At 43.5% G+C, this 20,180-nt stretch overlaps 1 protein-coding gene across 1 annotated transcript; it reads right to left on the bottom strand.

The window, feature by feature from the left end:
- Nucleotides 1-1,180: 1,180 nt before the first annotated feature.
- Nucleotides 1,181-10,289, bottom strand: LOC149366401 (uncharacterized). The gene is made up of 2 exons (XM_089550544.1): nucleotides 5,934-10,289; nucleotides 1,181-1,565 (listed from the first exon to the last, which is right to left on the bottom strand). Exons 1-2 carry the CDS (start codon nucleotides 6,466-6,468, stop codon nucleotides 1,552-1,554), a joined length of 549 nt encoding a protein of 182 aa, XP_089406670.1. The 5' UTR covers nucleotides 6,469-10,289; the 3' UTR covers nucleotides 1,181-1,551.
- Between the last annotated feature and the right edge of the window lie 9,891 nt (nucleotides 10,290-20,180).

Raw genomic sequence — 20,180 nt, forward strand, 5'->3', positions numbered from 1 at the left:
CTTGTCAACTATCCAACTGACTACCCATAGTTAACCGGGCTTCTGCTGATGGCAACGGCTTTCTCAGTATTTCGGGTTATAGATGCACATGTGGGCACATGTTAGGTAAGGCTGTTGGGTGGGTTTCATTGCAGAAAATAATAAAAAATGGGGATGTGGTGTTATTCTGAATTGTGTGCAACTGTGGTAATGTGGCACATGTACACATCTTGTCATCCCATGCCGGTACATAAGGAAGACGGAAATAAACACGACAGTGTTCTGCCTCTCGGCTCCACGTTAGCATGTCTGATTGTTCCCATAAGTTGCGCCATGCCCTAGACATGACATATCGTGCCAAAATCCTTTCTAAAACACATGCAACACATGCAAGCGGAATGGTTTTTTTAAATACGTGTATGTGATGCCAGTGGGAGAATATTGTTAAAACAAAAGCAGAAAAGCTTGATTGGGCAACCACAAGCTGGCGCTAGAACTATCAAAGTAATCGATGCAGTAGCTTTAGGCTCACAACTCAAAACATCACAATGAAAAAAAGTAAAACATACTGTATTTACATGATTGCAAGTCAACTGATATGCAAGTAGACCACACCCCGATATCGCAGGTCGGCAAAAAAAAGAAACTAGGTGTTGCTTGAAGGTGCTGTGAAGAGGAATCTGAACTCGTCTTTTTGCCACGGGAACTCGATCTACACGTTCCGAGCATTCTTAGAAACTTTGACTTATTGCCCTGTGCGGCCTATTTCCTTAATTAAATCGAATTAACGTCCGGCTCCTGCCTTTTTTTCTGAATTCTTCCCTGTACAGTGGGCGGAGTCGACCAACGCGTAGAGTGCCTTTCATCCAGTCCCGTGGCGGCTTGCCACTCTGCCATCGGCGGAGTAATACGCAGTAATCCGTAGAAGCAAATAGTCCGCGCGTATTTTTATTTTTGCGGGCTTATTTTGTGGCTATATTATCTGCGAATTAAACTATATAGTCACGGAGACATAAAAAACAAAATAAAGCGAAAGCAAAGCCTCCACGGAGCTGGCTGAAAGGCACTCCACACGTTGGTCGACTCCGCCCACCGTACGGGGAGAATTAAAAAAATAAAGGTGGGAGCCAGACGCTACTTCAATTTAATTAGGGAAATCGGCCACAAAGGGCAATAAGTCGAAGTTTCTAAGAATGCTCGGAACGTGTAGATCGAGTTCCCGCAGCAAAAAGACGAGTTCAGATTCCTCTTCAGTGCACCTTTAAGCTTCGCCTTTAAAGGGGCTCTGACACACCTTTGATAAGAGCACATCAACTCGCTCAATAATTGCACTGTGTTGTCATGAAAATCTGAGCAAAATAATACACTTCTATAGGCTGCAGAGGGCCCAAAATCTGGCAAGCCCTCCTTGGCAACTTTTTCGTGCTCGCACCCTCCTCTGTCGCTCGCACATGCGTAAACAAGTTGAGAGGTGGCTGTGGTTAGGTTCTTTCAGACAGGCAGCTATCGTGGCTGAAGCCGATAAGCTGCATAGCTGCGGCGGGTCAGGAAGCTCTGCTCCTGGTGGTGGGGTCACTGGAGGAGCGCTGACATTCCAGCATGCGAAAGATGATGAGACGAGAGGGAAAGGAGCAATGATGCTGAAGTTCAAATTTTCACTACAGACAACTCAGCTTCTACCAGCGCATTTAAAAAAATTCTTGCTGGACAATAATCATAAAGCGGCGTGCTTTAACATTCGAGGCATTCCATGACCTTATTAGAGCCCCTTTCAGAGTAGAACGCGATAGTGTTATTCAGCCACCGCCGCTTATCGTCAGCCGCTAGTGGGCACCTTCCAAAACGAAAATGTATTAGTCACTGGACTACTCGTCCACATTTGCATGCTTGCACCATCGTCCACACCAGCGCTGCTGTCGTCATCACTGCTGCGGTCCTGCAGCACATCGTTCTAATGTCGTTGTCCACCAAAATCCCCCACTTAGCAAACAACCACAGCACGCCGTCGTCTCACAAAATCCTGCACTTTGAAAATAGCCGCACCACGACACCACGTGGAACCGCAGAAAATATTGCCTCACTGCAGCCGCCAAACTTGTGTCACCCGTTCCGAGATGTCAAACTGGCGTCCCGGCGCACAGTTCATTTTTTCGGTGCAAAGAATGACAGCCATCTTGAATGTAGCCGCGAACTAGCGCCGGACACTTACCAGACCCGGGGCACCAATGAAGATAGACGAAATTCTACATTAATAACTGGTAAAATGCTGCCAGCAGCCGTCAAATGCGTGAGCGGCGTCAGCTCTGTCATCAGCTACCAAAACAACCCTCAGAAGCACTGCCGTTCCGAGTGGCAGCACTTCTTTTCCCTCCATGAACGGTGCAACCACGATTCAAACAGCGGCCCATCCATCAACTATCGACACTCTCTTGAGTGCCGAGTGTGCATTTGAAATTAAACAAGAAAAAATGAAAAATCCTTTAACTGAATGCTACTGGGCAGAGACATGGAGCAAACATCAAATTGCAACCACGCTATAACATTGCTCATATTCATTTGTCTTGCCTTTATTTTTTATTTATGATGCCCAGCTGCGGTTTCGACTGCAAGTGGACCGCTGAACTTCGGATTTTCAAATAAAAAAAGTGAAGGTCGACCTACAATCGCACAACTACAGTATGTGTCCCGTTTTCCCACAAAGGAACAAATGTTCTGCATTTAAAAAGAAGGAAATGCTTGCGTTGTTTGTGCTAGTTTTTGTTTTGGTCTCAGCCATATCTCCTCTGTATCTGAGCCAGGGTTAATCCGTGATTTGTATTTGTGTCTAAATCACCTGTGTATGTTTGGGCCATCTTTCAAACCATAAATTTCAGAACACTGTAAGTAAAGTGATCAGTTGTTAGTCAGCACATGTCTATGTCTTGTCCGTAATGTGCTTTTGCTGCCAACATGTGCAAAGGCAGTTGCTTTGCCAAGATGCCAATAGCTTCAACTTTCTGCAGGCACTCCATCCTTGTGCATTGTATGAATGAAAAGAAAATTTTATTGATCTCGTCACAAATGCTGGAAACTACAACACACAACTACTACTGACAGAACAATCTAAAGCAGCAAGTAAATAATTTGCAAACTAACCAGCATCAAGAAAAAAACTAATGTTATATTGGAGCTCAAAGTTGAGAGAGTGACAGAATCCCGTTGTGGGGGGGTTACATTTGAAAACAAAGACACCAAACAGCAAAAAAAGATCTTTCTTGACATACCAGCTGCCAGCATGGGGGCTGCGTTCGCAATGAAGATATCGTAAAAAGTGGTTTATTTTAAAAAGCCTTAAAAAATATCACCAGAAGGAGCATGTGCATAAAGGGTCTAGATTTCCATCGTTTCGAATCAGCTTGTGTGATGTGTTCTGCATATGGTTAGAGATTCCATATGCAGCCGTGATGCTGTCATTTTTTTTCTTGCAACGATCCTTGCCTTGTGCAATCAGTCTTTTGGCCATCCATTACTGAGTGCTGCTTAAGCATTGTTATGAATGCTTTTATTTTTCACATCATGAGGGTACTGCTGCAATCGCTTTTTATAGCATCTTGATTCCTCCAAGTACATTCGGTTACGGTTTATGCAGGGGACTGCGTCTTTGCTGTGAACAACAACCCTGTGCTGGGAGCAGAAACATCAAGAAAGACCTTTTTTGGCTGGTTGGTGTCTCTGTTTTCCAAAGTATTAAAGCTCACAACACACAGCTATGTCTTCAAAAGGATGGAGTAAATGTTCCTTAAAGGGACACTGAGAAGAAATTGAAGATGGCTTATATCTAATCTATAGAATACCAACTTGTAAACACGAAAACACCACTCTTTTTGATAATAGAGCTCTTGTAAGGTAGAAAAGAGCAAGACCTAAAATACAGGAATCGCCGCCACAGACCAATCTCGCAAGTACAAGCATGATGATGAAATAAGAGAAAAGGCTCCACAGGTCTCAGAGGCTGGCAAACGTGCATGAAGGATAGGTTTTTGATCGATACTGAAGTATACAAGTTTTGTTTCAAGCCACTAAAGCACTTTTATCCAGGAGGAAGACAGAAAAAAGACAACTTGAATGTTGAAAGTCAAAGAAAGCCTGAAATTAGAGGCGATACAGGCGGCCAGCTCAGTTCTGGTTTGCTATGGCGTGCATCATGGCTATGCGTTCTGCGTGCCCATATGGTTTTATTATGCATCTTGTTTTAAAAGGGAAGACCAGCAAGTGCTCCTTGGACGAAGTTCGTGCAATGGCATGCAACTGTGACAAGAAAAAAGACCTATGTGTAGCCAATGTTCATCGTGCCTCTGCATTAGCAAACGCACCATTCGGTGCATTTGCTTCGTCAAAGTAACAAGACACTAGCCTGCATAACCAACCTTATAAGGATTATTATGACAGAATTTCAATATGCCCACGCGTACCAGTTGCTACACATCAGTCGTGACGGTGACTCGATGGTGACAGCGATGCTGCCGACTCCTCACTACTAGGACTTCCTTGCAAGACTTACCAGCGCAGCCCTCCGCCTCAGCCCTGTGTGGGGTTGAGCTTGCTAAACACATGCCTCGGTTCTCTGCGGAAACTTCGTAGCCGGAATTAGGAAAGGGATCCATCATAACGTTGGTGAAAACATAAATGAAGAGACGACGGGTGATAGATGCCTTCAAGGTCAGGCCGGCAGTGGTTTTCATTTCGGCTGCAGCGCTCCCGCAGCCAGCAGTCACGGAGTCACTGTTCTCCTATTTCATCATCAGAGGATCCTGAGTCTGAACTGTAGCAGCAGGAAAAAGGTTTTCAACTTCGAATCCAAAGCTCTTGGCAATAAATGTACCTTTCACTCCAGGACAAATGGCAACAATGCTACAAAGTGTCGAACTATCGAATTTTACTGACAGAAAAAATTTGATAGCATCATCCTCAGTGTCCCTCATTGGTTTTCAACAAACGGAACTCCACAAGCTTTTATAAATAGTAATAATTTTTATGTCAATGGTCTACTTATGTCAATATTTATGTCAATGCAGTTGCCAAAGCAAGTTCACTTGAATTTCCATAACCACAACACAATATGCAAGGGCTTGCTATAGAAATGCTTAAATACCTCGAAACCATTACCACAAAATGGACTGAGAACAACAACTGCTGTTGAGACAGTGATGATTTTCCTCCAAATCTACAGCATATTTGTAAAGACTGACAATGCTGAAAACATAATTTGCAATGAAAACATGCCACATGCAAAGATAGCGGATTTTTGGACAAAAGTTAATGCACAGGAATCTAGTGCAGTAAAGCATTCATTTTTTAAAACCAGGAGAGTGCTCCAAAGACTTGCAAAAAAAAGCAAGCAATGTTTATCATCAGGAGCCTGGGCATTGTTTCTCTGCTCTTTTGTCCCAATAATAAAGCCACAACGCAAGGATGGAAGCAATAATAAAACAGCATGCCTCTCTGGTGGCATTACATTCACTTTAAAAAAAAACACAAAACTGCTCTGATGTGAGTATGTCAGTTTGCAACCTAGTGCCAAGCACTGCAGTCACTGTTCACACACATCACTCAATGCACTGAAACTAAACTAGTAAAGTACCAGCCTGGTATAATCAGGTTTATTATGAAGGAAAAGAAACTGAAGAATTGCTTTGTACTTTGAAGGCAGGTAAAGTCGCATATTTTTTCCCCAAAACAGCAACATAAAACTGAGAAAGATTAGCTAGCAACTGTATTGACATTCTTCAACGAACTGTGATATTTGAAGCATGTTTCCTGATTTGATGCAGCTTTAAACTGTACTTTTCTTTAAGCGGCACTGTGCACAACTCACACTGAATTGGATTTTCTCTTGTGGGCTCGCACATGCTTTGCAAGGTTTGAACTCCGTGTAAAGACCATTGGGCAGAGATGGCATTTGTATGGACGCTCACCCGTGTGGGTGCGAAGATGTCGCACTAGGTGACCCCTTCTAGCAAACTCGCGCCTGCAGTGGTCACACTTGTATGGACGTTCACCCGTGTGAGTACGAAGATGCTCCACCAGGCTGTTCTTCGCAGCAAAGCTGCTCCCGCAGTGGTCACACTTGTGAGGACGCTCGCCCGTGTGGGTGCGAACATGCTCAATCAGGTGCCTCCTTCGAGCAAAGCTGCTCTCGCAGTGGTCACACTTGTATGGGCGCTCACCCATGTGGGTACTAACATGCGCAATCAGGTTCCTCCTTCGAGCAAAGCTGCTCTCGCAGAGGTCACACTTGTATGGGCGCTCACCCGTGTGAGTACGAAGATGCTCCACCAGGGTGGCCTTCACAGTAAAGCTCTTCCCACAGTGGTCGCACTGGAACGGACGGTCACACGTTTTGGTGACAAGGTGCGACTCTTGGGGGCTTTCCTTCATGAAGCTTCCACTGCAGAGGGAGGACGTGTGCAGCTGCTTACTGGTGTTTTCCCCAGGCGAGACTCTGAGCATGCGATCAGCTGCGACCAGGCCTGCACCAAGAAAATCAAGAGTATTTATAGTGTGTTACAGCCCGTCTGGAGGGGCGGCCAGTAACCTGTAAGTGAAGAAGGCAATCTTACACAACATTTAGGCTAACATTTCATTTGAGGAAAATGAGTTGTTCGTGAAAAAAAGTTTTTAAACCGCACTTATAAATTGCCATGGATTTGGACGAATTATGTCTTAGTTTTTGAACAATTACTGGGCATACTCTGCAGCCAACTTAAGAGTCAGAGCAAATTAGACAAAGTGCTCATATAATGCCTGGCTTCTTGGGAGGGATCGCGTAAGTCTGTGCAAGTTCTTCACAAATTAGAGAATGTCTGTGAGCTTTCAGTCATGACACAGTACACTGCTAATAAGTGATTTAATTTGGCTATTAAATCTTCAATGTTCATTTCCCGGCATCTTGCAAATAAACCTTGAACAAACTATTGGAGAAGAACCGCTAGAAGACTGATTCCCTTTCGCTAAATGTAGCCAAATGCTCTATATCTAAGCTGACCTGTCATGACAGAAAACAACACAGTAATTAGCCCATTCGCCTCTGCACACAGCACCATCTCGGGTATCATTTTACAGTGTGCATGTCTGGCAGCTACCATAATCAGTTTATTGCACCAACAAAGCATGAACCTCTTCAGCTGTTCTGCGAACGTCGTAAGCAATTTTTTCCTGTAGCCTAAAAAAACAAGGCTTCGTGACTAAAAATAGCTGCAGGTTGATATCACCAAACTGAATTCTAGTGAAAAAATAATTATAACATACACAGGAGTTCTGAATGTTAAGAGAGCAAAATAAAAAATCAATAACGAAAACAAAACATCTATACTAAACCTAGCATAATCAGGCGCGATGGTCACAAAAAGTAAATTCAAAACTGAAGCAGTCACATTGCAAACCATAAGGATAAAACCAGTACTGTCAGCAGTGACACCAATGTAATACATAGCACTAAAGTAAGCATGAATCAATATCAAGCCAAAATGAATCAGACTAGATAATATTTTCTAACACCAAATAGAATCAGAAGCACATGCACTACAAGCTCCTGTAGACAACAGGTAAAACACTGCAGATTTAAATTCACCCGAAAACATCTGACAGCATAACAAGAAGTTATTACTACAGCTTTTTAGTGCTCAAGTTATAAGGACTTTGCTCGCAGAAGAATACAGAAAACAATAAGCCATAAAATCATGAGACATGGAAGCTCACAGGGCAGTAGAACCACAATGAAAACCGAGAGCTACACTGGTGAGTCTAAAGCACAAAAAGCAAGGCCAAGTATGATGCACAAAAAGCACAGCCACACAAACACAGCCACTTTTCTACTGCAGGTATTTTTTTCTTTTACTGTGTACTCTCCAGCTTGTACTCTGTTCAGAAAAAGGTATACAGAACAAAGAACATAGAGAAGTGCATTTGTAATGTGTAAGATAACAAGGTTTCCTCTGCACTCAAGCACGAAATCATACATAGATTGTTTCACAATATCCACTGTTAATGATGCAATGATGGTTGGTTGATGTATCAAGTTTGACGTCGCAAAAGAACTAAGGCTATGAGGAGTACCGTAGTGGAGGGGTTCTGGTAATTAAGACCACCTGGGGTTCATTAACGTGCACAGACATCGCAATGTACATGGGCCTCCTAACATTTTGCCTGCATCAAAATGCGACCACCTCGGCTGGGATCGAACCCACATCTTTCGGATGAGCAGCCGAGCAACGTAACCACTGACACTGTGGCTCGTTGTTGCAATGATGGTTGTGGTCTAGGCGTCAACAAGGCAGGGACTAATACGGCTCATTCTGATGCACCACCAGAACAGTATGGGTTCACTGGCTATGCTATTTCACGTTAAGAACATCAGGCAGTTCATCCTGAAAATGCTGGAAGCAGTGGTTTTGGAAGATGGTCCTTTGGGCAGCTTGTGTACACGTGGGTTGCCAGTATTGGTTTCAATGCCTGCAAAATGAAACAGAGCAGAGAAGTCGATTAGAACAGGCACTGCAAGCTGCAGTATTTTGTTAAAGAGATAGCCTGCTGACTTTCACTTATTCTTTTTTGTAGCAATCGAGAGCTCCTTGTCCAGATAAGCAAATCTACACTTTGGCTCTGTGATACGCAGCAGAACCATTTGAAATCGAATATTTTCATTATCATAGTCTCGTTTTCTCATGGCAGACTGTGTCCAAAAACCCCAACATCACGGAGAGAATATACACGTATAGTAACTCTATGTAACTGTGGATCCGACTAGCGTGCCAAGCAGCATGCAGTGGCAGTAATGAGTGTGACATTATATGAGATGCACGAATTTTATCAAACTACAGTTAAAAACACTAAAGCTGTCTTAAAGACACTACAAATAAATTAATGCTGCTGAAATTGCCGCGAATCATCATACTGCGTGTTTATTGATGCTCAAAGCCGCCAATGCGCAGCTTCATCATTTTGTCTGTGATGCGAGATGCCACCGGATATATGTTGATTAATCACAACCACACGGAACTGCTTCCACATTTTTCCAGATTGTTGTAGTTACCTTTGGTTCCTAAGCTCAAATGTTACTTGCAAAGCTTTAAATTGAGTGTGCACAAGACCTGCAGTCGTTCTGGTCGACAAACGCCAAGCAGGCTTGTTGCTACGCTGCCACCGAATCATTCAGTTCTTTGAGGGCACAGATCTGGCCAGCCAAGTTCCGTTTGGAAGCGTTTTGCCGACATCTTCCTCATCGGACTGCCGTTCCCACTATGTGACAATATCTAAAAACAGATACCAGCAACTGCTTCTGCCAACAGCAGCGCGACACCACCGGCAGTAAATGGCGGCAGTCTGTCTCTTTGAAAATGTTAGAAGAAATGACAAGAAAGTATGGCTAAGCCATGCTATAAATGCTGACTATTTGCAAGAGAAAAAGTAAAAACGTCCAAGCTTCTTCTAGAAAAATTAACAAAAATATAGCCATTTACTACTCTGAGTCCTATTCATAAAGTGTAGCATATTGACTCAAGTTGCACACAAACATTTTAAACTAGCAAAGAACAGACATACACATATTCATATAAAATTACTAACGACAAAAAGAAATTACAACACAACTGCATCTTAAATCATGAAATATGGATGCCTTGAATCCTTGGATGGATGAAAATGTAGAACTGCAGAGTTAACAACACAACAGCTGCAACAGGTCAGTTTTAATGCGACAGAGTTCAGGGCATCGTGTCACAGAAAAGCAGCATCATTGTTGACGTCACTGGTTGTGAGTAAAAAATTCATGAAAAATCCACAGAGAAGCAACCTAAGTCACGTGAAACCATCATAACCTGTCTATCAGATTGCAAGCAAACTGCCCACCATGGCAAGTAGCAGTTTAATTATTGATTGGTCACAAGCGGTTGCTTGGGAAAAGCAACTAGGGTTGTACAATACCCACCAGTGGCGACACCTGCCATCGCAGAGCAGTGTCGCATTGTTTAACCACTGCACTAGGAGAGGTATGAGGACTCCCAGGGGTTTATGAATGTTAAGTAGAGCATCACCACATCTCCATATACGGGCATTAACCTATCAACACTATCAGGCCATATACCCTTTAGGCGGATCTTAAGTGTCTCCTCCAGCTTTAGTGCGAAACCACCACTCCATGCGTACTAACCCCCAGCAAGAACTTAGTCTTGTGCGGAGGAGGGCGTCGTGCCACCTAGTGCATGTAACCTTGTGGCATCATCACAGCCGCCGAGGTGGCTCTGTGGTTACGGCGCTTGGCTGCTGACCTGAAAGACGCGAGTTTGATCCCGGCCACGGTGGTCACATTTCGATGGAGATGAAATTCTACAGGCCAGTGTACTGCACGGTATCAGTGCACATTAAAGAACTGCAGATGGTCAAAATTTCTGGAGCCCTTCACTACGGCATGCCTCATAGTCTGAGTCACTTTGGGACGTTAAACCCGATAAACCAAACCAAACCACAACCTGCCCACCGGATTGTGAGTAAACTGACCACCGCGGCAGGTGGAAGTTATGATTTATGGGGGTTTAATATCCAAAAGTGATTCAGGCTATGATGGACGCTGTATTGAAAAGCTCCGGAATTTTCAACCACCTAGTTATTTACCATGCATTGATTCGCACAGCAAATAGGCCTCTAGAATTTTGCCTCCATCAAAATTCAACCACCACAGCAGGGATCAAACCCGGGCCTTTCGGGTCAGCAGCCGAGGCCCATAACCGCTGTGCCACTGCGGTGGCTGGCAGGTGGCAGTTAAATAATTTATTGGTCGCAAGCGGTTGCTCAGAAAGAGCTACATGGTCGCACAGTCACTACCGTGGAGGGGCTTATCACTTAACCGCTGCACCACTGCACTAGTATTAGTATCAAGACTCCCCACAATCTATGAAGTTAGTAGACGATGACCGATTCTGCATATATGGACATTAACCCAGTAAAGCTGTCACGTATTAAGTGTACCCTCCAACTGAAGCATAAACACATGCTTTTGCACATCTACTCAGCTTAATTAAGTTAAACCCCTACCACTTTATTTAGTGCTGGAGATTGAATATCCTAGAGCCATGGGCGCCTAGAGGGAGGGTTGCCCCCCTCCCGAATTTTGGAAATTATGTATGCACTAGCAGAAAACAACTACACAGCTTGATTAGCATGCTTAGGTGATAGTAACTTTTCGTACTTTCTTTATTAAGATTAATTCTTTATTAATTAATTCATTTTATTCATTAATTTATTCATTAATTTATTCAGCACTGGGTTGCTGTTTCTAATTTTTGTTTCATGTGGGTAGTTTAGACTACAAATAGTGCCTTTTTGGTCCTAACCTACCGCCTCCACTATCGCCGGCCATTGGGTGCCTTCCCCTGCAAAAATTTCTGTGGACGCCCTTGCCTAGACAACTGCAGCCTTTCCCATTTATCCTTTACATACGTTTTCCCCAGAAAATTGCAAGCAGCAATGTGATGCCACAAACTAATACATGCACAAGGAATGCAACAATGACTGAAAGAAAGCCGCAGCAAGGCACATTTACCCCGAACGAGTAAGACAGAACGCTTGCAGAATAATGGAATAGCTTGAATCTAACTTTCTTAAGCAGCCATACAGGTGCATTCTGGTGCATATTAATGAGTAATTACTCTCTAGCTTGAATATATTCCTGTTTCAGGGTTCACCCCGAATACGCTGGACTACGGTCAACACATTCAGTTCAAAGGATACACGGTTTTACAGGATACGAGCATCAACCTATGGGTCTCTTGACGTTGGCAGCACTTCCCCTTGGAAGATTCTCCTGGCAATTTGCAATCCTCATCTTCTCAGTCCTCATCTTCTCAGCATCATTTATGACACCTGTGAGATGCAGTCCAAATGAGATGCAGCCCGAATCCGATGGAAGTGTATCATGAGTTTGTTCTAGCTGGGTGCAGACTATTAAAGCGCTTAATTGTTAATGCTTGAATGATTCTATAACAGCAGAGTGCGGTGGTTTCTTTGCCACACACACAAAAAAAGAATCAAAATTGATATGCTTGTTTTTTCCACTTGTCGGCGCGATCAGTTGGCTAAAAGTACCGCCACCTGCACCACCTACATCGAGCCCCAGAATAGACAGCAGCGCTTCACGCACGGTATCAGTTTCTCAGGTGTCTAGGCGCATATGAACCATATCTTTCATGGCTACAATAGTCCTCGAGAAAGCAAACACACCACGACAATCGGAGAATTGCACTCACTCAGCGATTAAAGGCAGAATGGACCGCATAAACCTCAGAACGAAGTAAATGGCGCATCGACTTTAGTCACGCCCGCTAGAGCTGAAAGCAGCTACGAAAAGCTCTCTAACGACAGTGTCAGCAAGACTGTCACAGAAGAACAGAGATGCATTTAATTTTCAGCTGCTAGCCAGTGCAAATCGGCACCTTAGCACTTGTTGCGTTTACTTGCACGCGGGTGCACGCGATGAATTCTCCACTTCGAATGGCAAAGTACTTCAACCTGCACCAAAGTTAACTGCTTTAACACTGGTTACCCGAGTAGCTTTGACTGCGCAAAATGATTTGCATCTGTGGCTAGACATTTGCAAAGCTTCGGCTTTGCTCCGACCGGTAAAAGCGCCGAGTCGGAAAAGCGCCATGCACGCGCAAAGACAAAACACGACTTCAATATCACATGCTGCGGCTTGACATGCGTTGAGCCACATAAAGCCAGACCAGCAGTATAATCACAAAAAAAGACGTATTTGAGGAGCACAAATTTGCAAACGCCTGAGTTTACTTGCCATATGACAGCACCTGGCCGCACTCGTTGTTGTTGCCATTGTTGATGCGCATAGCGATGCAGCTTTTTTTTTATGTCAACCTGGATGGATGGATGATAATGGCTTATTTTTTGTACCGGGCGGTAGTTTTCGCCACCTAGCTGATACTTCCCCCATTGTTAATTTATTTTTATTTTCCCTTTCTTTCCCTTTCGCTCTTACAATGTCTAGTCTGGCTATCTTTTCCCCTCCAAATTCACCCCTCCCTTGATTTCCGCCACCAATCCTCCAACCTCCCCTTCGTAACCGTGCAGTTCAACAGTTAACTTTCATGCAGGTTTGAGGTTCTTTCCATTCGAAGCCAGCTAAGTTGCTAAAAACTGAATGGATCTCTGTGTTCTTCTGTGACTCTAGCTGACACAGTCGTGAGTGGGCTTTCCGTAACTGCTTGCAGCTCTAGAGGGCGTAGCCACAGGTATTCGATGCGCCATTCACCTTATTCTAAGGTTTATGCCATCCATATATTCTGTTTTTATAATCGCAAAACGATTCTCCGATTGTGGTGGTGTATGCTTTCGTGAGGTGATTCGCAAAATTTAGTACATCAATATCACCAAATACTGTATATGGCAGCAACAAAAAATACTCTTTTCACCTTCAAGCAACATCGAATTCTCTGTACTATAATTGCTGCTAAACTCGGGAAGAAAAATTTTCCAAACACTCATGGTATTGAGCTCTGCCAGATTCGTTTCAGCGGAAGAGAATCAAGGCAAGTAAAGTTTGCGAGCACGTGACAGCGACACGTTGATCAGGAGGAACTAAAAGCTCCACAGCCTGATCCATGCCCAAAATAATATCCGACGCTTTCCCCAGTATCAATCCTTCATTCTTCGTGCACAAATACTGCAAGTTGAAGAACGTGCTGTAGGCCACCGGTGAAGTCGCCCTAGGGAAAATTTGGCCCATGAAATCTGCCAGCTGGCTGCCAGTTTCCATTGAACTCGTTGGGTCACAATGGTCACAGCTAAAGCGGTGTTGGATCACACACTACACAAAAGTTGGGCAATAATTTACATGTTAGTAAATTTACATGTTAGTAAAGGGCTCCAGAAATTTCGACCATCTGGAGTTCTTTCGCACAGAACACGGGCCTCTAGAATTTCGCCTCCTTTGAAATTTTACTGCCACGGCCGGGATCAAACCCTCGTCTTACGGGTCTGTAGCCGAGCACCATAACCACTGAGCCACTGCGGCGGACCTAACTAACATCCTCTGTGTACAGGTATGTCTAATCACCATTTTGCTCTTTTTCAACCATCAAGAACATGTGGATTCCAAACTAAATTAGCAACACCACCTAAATAATGCTGCCACCCCACAGAGGTGTATGATTTCAGCCTTCTGCATGCAGTGTTGAGCATACTTCACTCGAATTCTCCGGTAGTTGTGCTTTTTGTTTTCACGTCACATGAGGTTGCAGTATAGACTCACTTTCTCTCTCACACACACGCACGCACGCACGCACGCACACACACACACACACACACACACACCATAAAAAAACATGGTTGTTTTTTCTTCTCCTTTCTAATTCATTATGTTTGAGTGAAAATAATCATGCACTATTAATTTAAAAAAAATAGAAACATTGAGTCACTCTTGCCTTTTGTTGTGTGCACTAGCGCGCACGCACGCACGCGCACACACACACACAATCACACACACAGATACTGGTAATTAAAACAGGCTTAAAAGTTTTGCTGTTCACAATGCAGCCTTCCCCATTAGTGATGAACCAACTTGCCCAACGAGACGGCTAATGAAGAGGGCTCAACTTAGGTTAAGGACAATGCAATGAGTTATGGAAAGAAAAATGATGGGTGTAACATAACGAGACCAGGTGTGGGCAGATTGGCTGAGAGAACAAACACGGGATAATGAGATCCTAGTCGAATTCAGGAGGAAGAAATTGGCATGGGCAGGGCATGTAATGCGAAGGCAAGATAACCGCAGGTCCTTAAGGGTAACATAGTGGATTTCAAGAGAAAACAACCGTAGCAGGGGGCGGTAGAAAGTTTGCGGGGATTCAGTGGCCGCAACTGGCAAAGGACAGTTGGAGAGACGTGGGAGAGGCCACTGCCCCGCAGTGGGCGTAGTCAGGCTGATCACGATGATGACCTTGCCCAGTCTACATCCCTGCTGCTTCAGCAAACTTCTTCTACAAGAATCTCTGTTATCTGGCTGTCCGGCCCAAGCACAACTCAGCCATCAGCAGCATCATCCTCACTACTTTCAAGACGTCTCAACCTCTCGTCTTGTACTTCTGCACAACGAGTATAAGTGAACACACTTGTTCTTTGAAACGATCAACAGGTAGCCATTTGGTGATTCACTATTCCCAAATACTGAACGCCATTCCTTGCCAAGACGAAGACGCCGAATGTGCAGACGTGTGCACACAAATTATTTTAAGTGTTCTCGATCCATAAAGAAGGAAATGCTTGCACTCACATTCCATGCATAACACAGAGAAAAAAGAAAGACGGGTCTGTTGGAGGGCTGGTCAAATATTTAGGGGAATCCCCGAAGGCAGAGACTGCTTGTTTTTGTTTTAGTTCTTTGCCCCATTGAACGCGTATACGCTCCATCTAAGCACGGGTTAATTCATGATTTCTATTTCTTTTTAGTTCTTCTGTGTATTCTAGCACCATATTTTTCAGCCTATAAATTTGAACACGCAATAAATAGAGCAATCGGTCGTTAGTCAGCGCACGTTTGTGTCATGTCTGTAATGTACTTTCACTGCCACCATGTGTAAAGGCAGCAGCATTGTCAAGCTGCCCAAAGCATAAGCTTTCTGCGTGTACTCCTTCCTTGTACTTTCAATAGATGACAAAACTTTATTGATTTGGTCACAAATCCTGGAAACCGTTACAGCACACAATTACACTGATAAAGCACTCTCAAGCAGCAAGTAAACCAAAAATAAGCATAGTATATCATCAAAAGGCTGGGCTTTGCTTCCCTGCTCTTGCATCGCATTGATAGAGCCACAACACAAGCATGGAAAGAACAATAAGACAGCATGCTTCTCTGGTGGTATGGCACTCAGAAAAGAACACAGAACTTCTCGGACATTAGTATGTCAGTTTGTTAGCCAGCGCCACACATTCTAGTACAAAACATATGCACATTGTAACAACACCGAGACCTTGTTTTCTTCTCCTTCAAAAGCTTTTTTTTTATTAAGGCATAAGAAATTATGCGAGTACTTCATATCGATGCACAAATTTTATATTTGCTGCTAAGAACCTCATTCCGGAAAGTGATTTATTTTATTTCTTTAAACAATTGTCTGAAAGAAATGGCAAAGTTGAACAGATGAGGGGACACAGAAATGAATGCACAGATAAAAATAAGAAATAGAAAGGGTGCGAGAAAATATTATTGTGACGCACCTGAAAAAACACCCAGGTTTTATGAACCATATTTACCTATTGGCTATTTCAGCAGAGTTAAACGAAGTCCTGCTCACAAGAATATATGATCTTCTTGAACTGCAACCAGAATTCATGCACGTCACTCAACACACTGAAACTAGTAAAATGATGACATCTGCACATGCCACAATTTAAGTCCCGTTCATGACAGCAGCAGTTTGCTTGGTTCAGGTTTCTTACAGTCGAGGGAAAACAAACCGAAGAATTGCCCCATGCCGACCCTCTTTAAAATCATGTAAATTTGAATAATGTATCACAACCTGACCCATTAAAAGTGAGACAGGTTAGCCAGCAACTATTTCGGTATCTAAAGTTGGGAAAACGCATGAAAACTTTAAGGAACAGTGGTTTTTGAAGAATGTTGACTTTTTTCATGGCGTTTTAGACGGTATTTTTCTTTGAACGCCGATGTGCAGAACTCACACTGATATGGTTTCTCACTCTTATGGGCTTGCACATGCCTTGCAAGGTTTGAACTCTGTGTAAAGGCCATGGGGCAGAGCTGGCACTGGAATGGCTTCTCACCCGTGTGGGTGCGAAGGTGGGTCACCAGATGGCCTCTTTCAGCAAAGCTGTTCCCACAGTAGTCGCATTTGTATGGACGCTCACCCGTGTGGGTACGGATGTGTGTGACCAAGTCACACTTTTGTACACATCTCTTTCCACAGTGGTCACACTGGTAGCGATGGTCACCGGTGTGGAGGCGAAGGTGCAGTTCTAGGTGGCTTTTCTTCATGAAGCCCTTACTGCAGTGGCTACAGTGATACAACTGCTTGTTCACATGTCCATCCTGGTGGTTCCCAACAGTGTTACAAAGAGTTGGCATAGAGTGCTGCATACGGGTGTTGTCATCCTGCATGTTTTCCCCAGGCGGCACACCCTGGTCAGGATCAGCTTTGACCAGGCCTGCATCAATGAAAGACAGGGAGTTTTCAATGGAATGCGGAATAAGACATGTCACAGTTCATTTGGTATGGAGGGATAATGTTTTAGCTTCTGAAGAATTACTGAGAGCAATGAGCATACTCTGCAGGAAACTTAAGAGCCAGAGCTGCTTAGACAAAGTGCTCGTATCATCGGCAGGAAACTTGCAAGTAATGCTGAAGAGAATTTCATCAATAAATAAAGTCAATAAGCTTTGATCAAACCCACAGTACACTCCTAATGACTGTATTCCTCCTGTCTGCTGAAGCTTTAAAATTAATTACTCTGCACATTTCAAGGAAACCTTGTTCACGCTGCTGGAGAAAAACTGCCGAAGGACTACTTCCCTGCCTAGAAACGTAGCCAAGTGTTCAATAGTGAGTTTGAGATAATCTGTTATGACCAAAAATAAAGTAGTACCTAGCAAAAAATTCTTCAAGCATACCACGAAGGTTGTCTGTGTGCTTTGTTTTTTCAAAAACATTTTAAAAGATGAGCAATCAAGCTTAAAGAATAAAAGTCACTGTAATTTACTGAAAGAGCACATAACTGCACTGCCTTAATTTTATATAAACTAAAATACCTGTGTCTACAGGAAGCTGGGGCATAATCAGGAAATGCCGGATATTTACTAAAAGCGTATACCATATCAGACGCGACGAGAGAACACAGCTTGATGCGGACCTGAATTTCTTTTCCAATTTAAAATACATAAAGTTGTGCCTAAACCACAAGTTCTGCATATATTACTGCCACCAACAGACAAAATCTACCACGCTGATACTTTTACGCTCAGCTTTGACAAATGTCCCTTCAAGATTAATCCCAGAATCTAAAACAGCATAACAGTAAAATGTAACTGATTTTGAGAGTTCATTTTGCAAGGAAATAGCACACAGAAGCACAAATAAAATAATAAGCAGCAAAATAATGAGACAAAAATACTGAATTCCAGGACGACAGAACCACAGTGAAAAGCCAGGACTCAAACTGGAGAGACAACAGCACAGAAAGTAAGATGAAGTGTGACGCGCAAAAGACACAGGCACATAAAGGGCAATTTTTCTAATCCCCTCCATGTTTTTTCATTGCTGCTAATTACAGAGGAGTTCAGAGAAAAAGTGCAACTTGCACTGCAGTGTGCTGGATCACAAGGTATCCTATGACTCGTGCTGCACTCATGTACAATGTCAGAAGTGGAATGTTTCACGATATACATTGTTCATGTTGCAATGCTGTGCTCTTTACGCTAACAAGGACGGGTATGCTATGCCCAAATTTTTACATCGCCACCACGATCCAAGATCACTGGATATGCCATTTCTTAACCGTCAAGATGTTCCACCGGCAAATGCGGGTAGCAGAGGTTTTCGAAGATTCGCCTTCAAGTAGATTGTGCACTCTTTGGCTTGGCATTACTGGTTCAAATGCCTGAAAAGTGAAAGAGAGCAAGAAACTTGATTATCATAAGAACCGACGGTCGCAGGCTGCAGCACTCTGTTAAAGGGCTAGTCTGCTCGCTTCTATTTTTTTTTTTATGAAAGGCAAATGCTTCTTTGTTGTATAAGCGAATACGTGGCTGTGGCACTGAGACTCGCAGCAGGTTAATTTAATACCGCATTTTTTTCATACGGTACTCTATCTCATGGCAAATGGTGTCCATAAACCTCGACATTGGGCACGCATGATGTAGTTGATAGAGCAACTATATTCAACTTTGAGGACATGACTGCACCCTTGCTTAGAGGTTGTACAGTGGCAATGATGAGTGTGGTGGTTTTGAAATTAATATCAATAAACAGCACACCTGATACCATCACAGACACCAGCAAGCACTTTTTCCAGCAGGAGCGCAGAGCCAGTGGCAGTATTGTAGCAGTCATCATTTCTAAAAATGTTACAAGAGATGATGAGAAAGCAAGGAAAGCATAATCGTGCATGGTTAAGCTATCCTAGCAATGGTGACAAGTAGCAAGAGAAATAAATTAGCCCGTCTGAAGTTTTTCCAGTAAAAATATACCGCATATATGTGGTCAAGAGGCACACCCATGAATGGGCGACTTCCCCGAACTGAGAGCCAATAATACCAGAAAAATAAAAAAGAAATCAACTGTTCTACACGTGTGCATGCATTCTTTGAGGTGCTGTCAGATGACGACAGATGCCTGTTTCTATCATTACAACCGTTTTTCAACATGCATGGCTACTGAGGTGAGTGCTATGATCTTCATTTGTGCTGCATCTTGAGCCATGCGTTTTGCCAATCTGCCACAAGTGACGGTTTCCGGTGCGAAATAGATGCTTTACAGTGTATGATGGCATCAGCCAGGGTTCTGCTTATGGCGACGGCTTTGTTGGTACTTCAGGTTATAGACGCACATATGGGCATGTTAGGTCAGGCGGTTGGGGGGTGTCATTGCAAAAAAAAAATAATGAAACAGGGGATGTGGTGTTATTCCGACTAGTGTGCAACCGTGGTAATGTGGCACATGTACACATCTTGTCATCCCATGCCGGCACATAAGGAAGGTGAAAATAAACACAACAGTGTTCCGCCTCTCAGCTCTCAGTCAGCGTGTCCATTTGCTCCTATAAGTTGCGCCATACCCTGGACACGACACATCGTGCCAATATCCTTTCTAAAACACGTGCAACACATGCAAGCGGAACGGTTTGTTTGAGATACGTGTATGTGATGCCACCGGGTGAATATTGTTAAAACAAAAGCAGAAAAGCTTCTTTGGACATCCACAAGGTGGCGCTAGAAATATCAAAGCAATGGATGCAGGAGTTCTAGGCTCACAACTCCAAACATGGCAAAAAAAAAAAAGTTGCACGTACCGTATTCGCTTGATCATAAGTTGACTCACTGGTAACTTAACTCGACCCCCCCCCCCCCCCCTCATATCACAGCTTGGTAAAAAAAGAAACTTGGTGGTTGCTTAAGCTTCGCCTTTAAAGCGGCTCTGCAA

Source organism: Amblyomma mixtum, chromosome 1 (genome assembly GCF_055824585.1).
Source record: "Amblyomma mixtum isolate Tamu chromosome 1, ASM5582458v1, whole genome shotgun sequence".
Lineage (NCBI taxonomy): Eukaryota > Metazoa > Arthropoda > Arachnida > Ixodida > Ixodidae > Amblyomma > Amblyomma mixtum.